At 33.1% G+C, this 10906-nt stretch overlaps 1 protein-coding gene across 1 annotated transcript in view; it reads right to left on the bottom strand.

The window, feature by feature from the left end:
- The window catches only part of plppr2a (phospholipid phosphatase related 2a), a gene marked incomplete at its 5' end in the record, with an annotated part of 62974 nt that overhangs the window by 49498 nt on the left and 2570 nt on the right, over positions 1-10906 (bottom strand). Inside the window, 1 exon segment of the mRNA NM_200456.1 lies at positions 7154-7275. Within this exon segment, the coding sequence (NP_956750.1) occupies positions 7154-7261 (108 nt within the window).

Raw genomic sequence — 10906 nt, 5'->3', positions numbered from 1 at the left:
AACTAGGCTGTACTAGTTTTTGGACCGTTATCGTAAGTTATTTTGTTAGATATGCTCCAGATTTGGCCCAGTGTCCCACTAGTGACGATATACAGCCCTATCGCACTGCTACAAGTGTGATATCGCATTTATACAACAGTTCAACGCCATAATCGTGTGTATTAACAAGAAAATCAAACATGAAGAGTTTCAAAATCCTTTTGCAAGAGGAACTACTTTCTTCCGCCATTCATTCACATCAGCAGCTGACGTCAAAACAGCAAAGCCGTTACTAATTTACCAACGTCATTTTACAGAGTGTTTGAATGATTCTCTAGGGTAATGTCTAAAGTAATGATAAAACAGCTGATTTAGCTAACATTTTGAGATAAGGCTGAACGGCATGAAATGCCATAAGTCTACAGAGATGTCTCCCAGTATTTCTCTGTAGCAATGGGGAGATCACAGTATTACAACGGTATAAATACAACACTTCAACATACAAAAGAGAGAGATCGACTTAGAATGTCATTTACCTGTTTAATAATGATTTAATCAGCTGTAGTTTGAAATACACAGTTTTCTCTTAGGGCTTATTATGCTCCTGGATAACCATCGTCAACTGTCTTTGCTCAAAGACAAGCTAATGGCAACCGATGGCTGTCTCTCAGAAGTGATAAATATTTAAAATAGGCACTGTCCTTATAAATAAACTGCATAGGTGCAATCTAAACAACTACATTCTTGAGTAAAAAAGCCTAAAAAGAACACTTTGTTGCCCAAAAGCAGCAATATTTGTCAAACTATAGAGTGTCCTCTGCTTGTCGCCAGTGTTGCCAGATTGGAAATGTCAAAGTATCGAACCTCAAAATTGTCGTATTTGGTGGAAAATTATTGTACGCAAGTCAAATGGAGATTAAACAGCTATTATCTAGACAAATAGCGTTTGAATACAATACGTAAAAAAATAAAACAAAATATCCTCAGTGGAAAGTTACAAAGTCCACCTTCCACTCGCTGTCATTGGATACCTGTGTGTTGCCAAATATTTAGGGATTCATTTTGCGGTACAAATTGGAATGAAATTCTGTTTAAATGCCATAAAACTTTTTTCCATTACTGAACATATATCGAACAGAAGCCGAAATTATCGTACACATACGATAAATATCGTACGTCTGGCAATGCTGCTTGTCGCTGTATGTGGGCGGAGTAATATACAAGGGTGAAGAGTTATGAGGCTGAACAAGTGCTATTATTTGCAGCATATTGCACGGCTATCAGCCAATCCGATTCAAGAACCAGACAGAACTGCTGTATATATATATATATATATATATATATATATATATATATATATATATATATATATATATATATATATATATATATATATATATATGTATATATATATATATATATATATATATATATATATATATACACTGTATATATATATATATATATATATATATATATATATATATATATATATATATATATATATATATATATATATATATATATATATATATACTTTTTTTGGGAGGGGGGTAAAATATTGAGGTTAAAATAAAAGGTTAAAATATTGAAATATTGTAGTAAAGTTTCTATTCATTTTGTATCATTTAAAATGTCTTTTATATCACTGTAACTCTTGCCTAAATAAAACAAAAATTATTAATTAATTGATTAAAAATAAAATCTAATAAAATAATAAATAAATAAATAAATAAATGATAAGAAAACTAAAAACATTTATTCATTTATTTATCTATTTATTTATTTATTTATTTTGGTGTTCCTGGTCACTATAAGAGCAGCATGAACATTCTTTGAAACCTCTTCTTTTGTTTAAAAAAAATAACTCCAAAACTCCAACACACATTCAGAGAAGCACTAAAAAGCCCAGATCTTATATTTGCCCTTCCATTAAACTTGTATAACAGTCTATGTTGTGTTTCTGTCACATTCACAGCTGTCACGCTTTTTTCCTTCGCCTTGCTAAAGTGAGTCACAGCAATACTTGAATGTGCTACATGAAAAACAAAAGCAAAGTGGCCTATCAAATAATCATACAGGCATGCTGCAAAAGCACAATAAGTGTGCGGGCGTATTACTGTAAGAAAGCATGAGAAGGCGGCGGCCAAGAGGAGATTTACACGTGTGGGAGAGAATCTAAAAATGATAGCACTGAGACCAGATCCAGATGATTGGTCTCCATAGTAACAACAGCAGAGGCAAGCATCGTGATGTGTTTGTGATGAATCCACACACACACACACACAAACACACAGACACACACACAGACACACACACACACACACACACACACACACACACACGCACGCACGCACGCACGCACGCACGCACGCACGCACGCACGCACGCACGCATGAAACTGTACATTTAGATATAACTTTTAAATATATTTTGAAAATATCTGAATCATAAAACTCATGTAAAAGATTATGTCTGTGATGTGTGTGTGCATGTGTGGATTTACAGCTTTTGAAAGAATATTGTATAAGACACCACTTTAAGAGGTCATTTCTCTCGGTTTCTCCATGAATTAATAATTGTTTTGTTCCATAAAGGTCTGATAACATTTATTCTAAATGTATAAATTATTAATCATATTTTTAATAATATTATTTGAATCATTCAGACACATACACATGCATGCACATATATTTTATAAATTAATATATTCATTTAAAATGTGAATTTTATAATAATATTTGAAGGTCATCATCTTTTGTAAGTTGTTTGGACAGAACTGTGTGTAGGTATAGTGTGTCCACAGTCATATTGGAGTGATAGAAACAAAATAACAAAATAAGTCTCTTTTTTTCATTTCCTGACGTTAAATTAGGGTTCAAATCCCTCCAATTTTGAGGTTAACCACAACGTTACATAGGAGTTTGGTTTTCCCCACCCACCAAGTTGATTGACAGCCACGTATTAACATGTCTCCGTAGCACCGCGTCTAATCATATCAACAAGACAGGATGTGCGCAAACCAAGCGGGATTAAAAGATCTGTTCAGCTCTCTGTGATCATCAATCATTTTCTAATGTGATCAAGAATGAGTTTTACAAGTTTAAAATGTTATTTATAACAGTGCATGTGTGTAATAAATACAGCAAAGTCACTGTAATTCATCACCACAGCTGTGTGTCAGTACAATTATAAAATAAGACAATTCAATCCCAGTTAATGGACTTAAATGAGGTTTATTTTGTACATTAACATAACGGATATCAATAGAGCAGTGGATATTAACGTGTATCTTGTCACATTTGCCGTGCAAAAACAATGCAAAGCTTAACGTGTGTGTGTGAGCACTTTATAACAACATTGTGTTTGACTCATCGTTGCAGAGAGGCTTGAATTAACTCCACGACGAATGCATTGAATAACTGTTGGGAAAGTTCCTCTGTAGTAAGGAAGATCTGCTTCATTTTCATCTTTCACTGTGCTGTTTACCTACGTGAAGGTTACATGCATCAGAGAAATACTGAGAGATATCTGTGGCTCCAGCCTGATCTCATGAGGAAACGTAAATATTTTACGTTTTGTCAGTGTAGTGGCTACAGTCATATGAAAATGTAAGATTTTAAAAAGGAAGCGTGGCACCCAACCCCACCCCTAACCCCAACCGTCATTGTGTGATGAGCAAATCGTACTAAATTGTACGAATTCATACAAATTAGCCACTAAATCAAAAAGTTACGAATTGCCGTGAGATTGCATGGGTGACTCTGACACACATATGGGAACGTTGGGTGGGGAGAACTAGCTCATTTGCATTAACGACACAGGCAACAATAACAGCTACAATGCCCTAACAGCTCGGATTCCTCAGCTTTAAAAAGGTATAATAAATAATCTGATGTGTATTTTGAGTTGAAACTTTACAAACAGTATAGAAACACTTGAAGGGGGGGGGGGGGGGGGGCAAAATAGGTGCCCTTTAAAAATATATTCATCAATAGCACATATTGTCACTTAGAGCTTTTTTCATGAAAATGATAACTGGCCAAAATAACAAATGTTTTTATTAGTTTTGAATTTAAATTGGAGTGTTTATGTTCATTTCTTACATCATCTGAAGCAAAAACACTGGTATTGTGTTGTCGAAAAATTAACATCAACATGTATGAAAACATGCCACTTTAATGAATCATTTTGTCTCAATGGCTTTAAATGACAACATTTTTATTTTAGATTTTGAAGAGATGACATCAGTAGATAACAGTTAAACATTTCTTTTGATCAAAAAAACAAAACATTTTAGACGTGTATTTTCATTTAGACAACACAATATCAATGTAACTCCAAAAGCATTTGGAAAATAGCATAAAAAGAAGTCTAAAAATTTGTAAGAAAATATTAATTTTACATGTATTTAAGTATGTTTATTGAAAGATTTTTTTTTTCACTGGAAAAATCTAATCTTTATGTGCTTCTTTAAGTCTATGTGAAATCTAAATTTATAGTGTTTACTTCATTGGCACACATTGTGGCACACATTGTTATTCTTTAGGTGCAGAATTAATCCATGCAAGTTAATCCACTGGTAAAAAGTTTGTTTAGGTAATCAATTGAAATCTAATCATTTGCTTCTCTGCTTGGAGGGGCGGTCCTTCTCTTCAGCCAAATATTCTTAAACACCCCCCTCTTACTGTTAGTTTGCTATGAGAGAGTTATGCTCAAAAAGAAAGCCCCACCCCCTACTCAATATTCAACTTCAGTTAGAAGTGCATTAGCATGCTGAAAAAAAGTCTCAGCAACTTCCAGTTTATGTGGATGTAAGAATTGAAATATTGCAAATATTCTGATATCTTTGACAATTCAAAACATGAGCTGAAAACAGAGACTGGTGACTTCACAACCCACCAGGGAGGAATGCGGGAAAAAACAGTTCCTGCTGCATTTGCATCTGACTATGCTGAGACTCAGTTTCATCCCCCCAACTCACGCATATGGTCATTTCAATGTTTGAATGTTTTAGATTAACCAAACTGACTTTAACTATCATGTTTGATATCATTTGAAATGTCTCAGTGCGATTGGTACAATGGTCTCATTCTCTCAGAAATAGACATAATCAGAACAATAAATATATAACTTCAGGCATCTTTTGAACCACTGTGAGGGGTGTGACTTTTACACTAAGTGTGAATGCCTTCTTTGTTATTCACACCCCCTTCCTTGAGGGAATTCTTGGATTACTTAAGGCAAGGTTTGAGAAAAACTCAGGGCGATTCTGCCTAACCAGATCAGCCCATAACATGGCTAGCTCCATGTTATGTATATTTCAAAGTCAGGAATGCATCTTTTTCATCTTGGAGTTATCTTTGATAATTTGATGTTTTGTATTGATCGTTTATGAATTGACTGATTGAATTGGCATAATACATTTACCTGACTAATAAATTGTTATGTTTTGAATGATTCAGACAGAGTTCGTGTTATTATCACTGATAAATGTTGTTGTCCATAGCACTACAAGCCACTGTACAGGTTAGTAACGGACTAAAACATGTTAGACGGAGCAGCGTGGCACGCTATTCAATGTTGTTAGAGATCCGACTAACAAATTGGCATTATTTCATGTATACTTGGACTGTAAAAGGCCAACTATTTAGAACAACAAAATATTGTTGAAACTACTTTAAATGTGGATATTTAGGCCTTCATCTACAATAGTATAATCCTGCGCGATTATTATTAAAATACTTTGTCTTGATTAAGTAGATAACAGATCCATGGGGACCACATAAAAATCTCCTAAATTGAGTAAGTAGTGTTCTGCCTTTTTAGGAGAGTGGTTAATCGCCTCTGTTTAATGACCAAGACTGACAAGCTTGTATTAAGAGATTGTATACCCGGCCGGTGCAAGACTCGAGATGCTATCGGAATCTGAGTAAATGAGAATAAGGTATAATAACAAATCAAAAGAATATTCAATCATAATCTAAATTAATGTGAACGGAAACAAAATAACCTTCTCAATGTTTTATAATTGGAGTCAGATAAAACGAGGATAAACATATTAATATTCTAAACCATCTCATACTAAAATTGGAGTCAGATATGAGTTAAGTTTAATATAAATCAACATTGTGCACTGGAAAGACCGAACATGCAGTGAACCTTCATCCACCATTGGATACCGTCATTGGACCAACTGGGTGGACCCTACAGTGGACTTTAAATGAGTCGTCTTTCTCTGCATCAACAACATTGACTGCATTGATCTGAACTTCCAGGTCAAGAAATAGCCTCAGATGCTTCTATGTGAGCCCATTTAGAGTTCATTAAAGTTGACAAAGTGGTGAGATTTAAGGTTTTGTTGGGGATAAGTGCATTCAGGAGGTTGGTATCCCAAAATAATCGATAGCCCGCTTATTACATGGCTACTTGCCACATACATAAAAATTAGACAAAACATTGTTCTGAAGCGTAATGGTTTATTAATTCCTTAATTAAAGTAAGTAAGTAAAGGTTTATTTATATAGCACCTTTCCCAGACATTGAGTCACAAAGTGCTTTACAATAAGAGAAAACAAGTAAAAGAACACAGGACAATAAATAAGGCATGTTAAAACATATTAAAACTAATTAAAAATCCAAATATCTCAATTAAATCATTAAATCAGAATTCATTCAAATCATAATTAAATGCAAAACTTTCAAAGAAAAAAAGGCAAAGCTGTCAGAAACAAAAACAGCTGATGGCGTATACACTAATCTGCGCATTGTTCAGACACAAGATGGCACCAAATAGTCAAAAACACAAAGCTGTCAGAAACGAAACAGCTGATGGAGTATACACTAACCTGCGCTGTATTCAGACACAACATGGTGGCAAACAGTCAAAAACCCAAAGCTGACGGAACCAAACTGGCTGGCGAAAGCACATACAAACCTACATATTATTAATTTACGGTCAAAAACAGCAGTGTGCCAGACAAGCAAATACATATGAATGTGAATTTAAGTATTTGGAAGCAAACAGACAGTCAAGGTAATTCAAAGTTCCCGTATGAGCTTATATTATTTAGCGGTTGTTATCTCGGGATAATGACATACCATGCAATGTCCCGACTAACCAATCAGAATCGAGTATTCTAGAAAGCAGTGTAATAAGACCAGGATAACTCACCTCCACAAATAGGAAACATGGTATAATGGAGCTGCTGCTCTTCACAGCAGGTTTCTCTTCTGCTGCCATTGTAGATCCTCCTCCTTTCTGCTCTGATCCTCCTCTCATGCTCCCACTTTATTCTTCACACATAAAAAAGACAAAAACGACAGGTCAGCTGCTAGAAAACTTCATTACAATACCTTACTAGTCTTACGCATTAGATCTTTATTTACAGACAACATTATCAGGAATGTTTAGAGTAGAAATCAATTGCTGAGATATTATAAGACTCATATTTACTCATATATTTACTCATTAATATCAAAGACTATAGAGTACATAAGATGTGTCACTCGTACAGTTTTGCATGGTGAAAAGTGTACCAGTCAATATGGTGAATGAAGCTTCGCCTACTAGTACAGGAGCCAATCATCGATCGCTTTCTTTGGGGAAGAAGCTTGGACCTCTTTACAACGTTTTTGTGGAAAAAACGCACTGGAATCTTAGCAAATACTTGCTTCACAGACATAAGAAATATATCCAAACAAAGCTTCAAATCTGCACTTTTAAATAAACCAACTACACTTGAAATGACGTGAGGAACAGTCCATCCTGTCAAACGCACATCATATGACAGCAGCGACTACTGAAACACCCACAAACTTGTAAACAAAGAGTCGCTTTTGTTTCAGGAGGAGATTCGCCCTCAAGACCAAGTTGTGAATTACTTCAGAAGACTTGTACGATCTGACAGTATTATACAGAAGATAATAATATGTAGAACGGCCATAATAGAGGTCGGTGTCGGGATCTTGTTTTTTTCAAATGTGCATTACCACGGGCAACCTAAAAGAAATTATGATTTAGTTTGATTCGATCATTTAGAAATGAAACTTATGCAATGGTTGAAGTTTAGTTTTATTGATGGTTGCAAGTTTAGAATTTGATGTTTCCCCATTCAAACAGATTGCCCGAGCATTACATTTCAAAGATGGTTAACAAGTGAAATTACTTGCCTTAAAGGGACTCCAAAAAGCTCATTAAATGAATAATTCACTAAAAAATGACAATTCTGTCATTACTTACTCAAACATTACTAGTTCAAAACCTATTTGTGTCTCTTTCTTCTGTTGAACACAAAAAAACTATATTTTGCATTATCCTTCAAAATATATATTTGTTGGGGTTCAACAGAAGAACGAAACTAACTTAACAGAGAGTAAATGAGGAAGATTTAGTGTTTGAATGAACTAAAGCTTTAATAATTTAGGCTATAATTATATATATATATATATATATATATATATATATATATATATATATATATATATATATATATATATATATATATATATATATATATATATATATATATATATATATAATCTATAACCACACACATACAGTACATATTTTATTGTTCAGAATATATCATTTTTACATTAACCTGTTGTGTTGAATGATATTTTTACATTATCTAACATTAAACATTATAGCAGACATAATTTGCATTTAATAAGCTTCCTCTGGATTTACTAGATTTATTAGGTATGAGTAAAAGTTTACTTTTGTCATTGTTATTCTAGAAGTATCTGATAAGATTCTTTCAGAAAAAGACAAATAGTCAAAATAACATTTTTCTGATTAAAAACAACTATGATTGATTTGAAACGCATAATTAAAATGAATTTTAAAATGTGAGAAAACATGACAATTTTTATTGCTATTTTATGCCAACTAAAAAAGCTCTATATGACCATGTTTTATATGACACTAGGAGGAATCTGGAGTTTGAGAAACAAAATTTTATATATTATAAAATAATTTATTATATTATATACACTAACAGTCAAAAGTTTAAGGTCAGTAGGATTTTGAAATATTTTAAAATAAGCTTCTCCTGCTCCCCAAAGCTGCATTTATTTAATCAAAAATACAGTACAAATTGTAAAATTGTGAAATGTTACTGCACTATGACATAACTGTTCCAAAGTAGTTTCTAATTTAATTTAATAATTTATTTCAGTAATTTTAAAGATGAATTTTCAGCTTCATTCCTCCAGTCTTCAGTCACATGATCCTTCAGAAATCATGCTAATATTATTAATAAAATAATAATATTTATTATTCTTATTCTTATTTTTATTATCATTATTATTATTAATATTATCATTATTATTATTATTATTATTATTATTATTATTAATGATATTATTATAAATATAAAATATATTAATTATTAATATTGTTGTTGTTGTTATTATTATTAATATTATTATTAATGATATTATTATAAATATAAAATATATTAATTATTATTATTATTATTATTATTAGTAGTAGTAGTAGTAGTAGTAGTAGTAGTAGTATTGTTATTATTATTATTATTATTAATGGTAATAGTAATAAAAGCAATAATGGCTGGAGTAATCGAAACTAAAAATGCAATAAATATTTAACAATTTAAAAACGTTTTTACATGTAATAAATGCTGCATTGCTGAACAGAATAATTTCTTTAAAAAAAAAAACTGACCCCAAACCTCAATCTGTAGTGTACATTATATATTTAAGACATATTCATGTACATAAACAGCTATAATAGCAATTTATTATTAGAACTAATAATAACAGTTATATTATAACCAATAACTATTTGTTTTCATAGCTGTACATAGGAATATGAGAAACAAAATAAGACATTTAGAAAAGACTTTCTTCTCATGAGGAAAGTTACATTTTTTCTTGGTGATACAACATAAATCACAGTAATCATAATTCGTTTAGTACAAATTAGCAGCAAAGGGGGAGATAATTATTTAGAAAATAATAAAATATGTTTTTAGCAGGAACACACACACACACACAAACACACACACACACTTCATTCATTCATGCATTTTCCTTTGGCTTGGTCCCTATATTCATCAGGGTTCGCCACAGCGCAATGAACCGACAACTTATCCAGCATAGCACAGCTAATGCCCTTCCAGTTGCAACCCAGTACTGGGAAACACCCATACACACATTCACACACACACTCATACCTGCGGCCAATTTAGTTTATTCAGTTGACCTATAGCGCATGTATTTAGACTGTGGGAGAAACAGGAGCACCCGGAGGAAACCCACACCAATACGGGGAGAACAGGCAAGCTTCACACAGAAATACCAACTGGCCCAACCAGGACTTGAAGCAGCGACCTTCTTGCTGTGAGGTGACAGTGCTAACCATTAAGCCACCATGGCGCCCTACACACACTTCAGTGGCTTATTTACTTAAAATCAAGGTCACAGCATGAATTGTTAGAGGCTGACCTCCATTCATTTACATGTATTGCTTTCATGATTATTCATTTGCTGCATGTCTTGTTTTTGTGTAACCTGAATTTAAAATATGACTTTATTATGATTGAGTTACATGCCCGAACCTCACTTCAAATACTGGCAAACCATGTTTTCTACAGTACAAGCCTTAATTGGATCCTCTAATTGGATCAGATGTCATATTAAGTGATGATTACATTACAGAGAGCTTAAAACCGACAAGATTACCTATTATGGTTGAAACAAATGGCACAACCATTGGAAGGAATCTAATTAGCTTCCACAAAGCCATAGTTTGTAGGATTAACCTACGAACAGGTGGTCTAAAGCAACTCTCTAGGACTGGACTTTCATTCGTGTGTAAACCACAGAGCAGCATTTTGTCAGCAGGTCTGTTGGACATCGCAGTGTAAACCTCTGAGTTCAGGACAGAGACATGAATATC

Source organism: Danio rerio, chromosome 3, assembly GCF_049306965.1.
Source record: "Danio rerio strain Tuebingen ecotype United States chromosome 3, GRCz12tu, whole genome shotgun sequence".
In the NCBI taxonomy this organism is placed as follows: Eukaryota; Metazoa; Chordata; class Actinopteri; order Cypriniformes; family Danionidae; genus Danio; species Danio rerio.
Note: the sequence above shows the minus strand (reverse complement) of the source record. Positions and strands in the feature narration are given on the sequence as shown.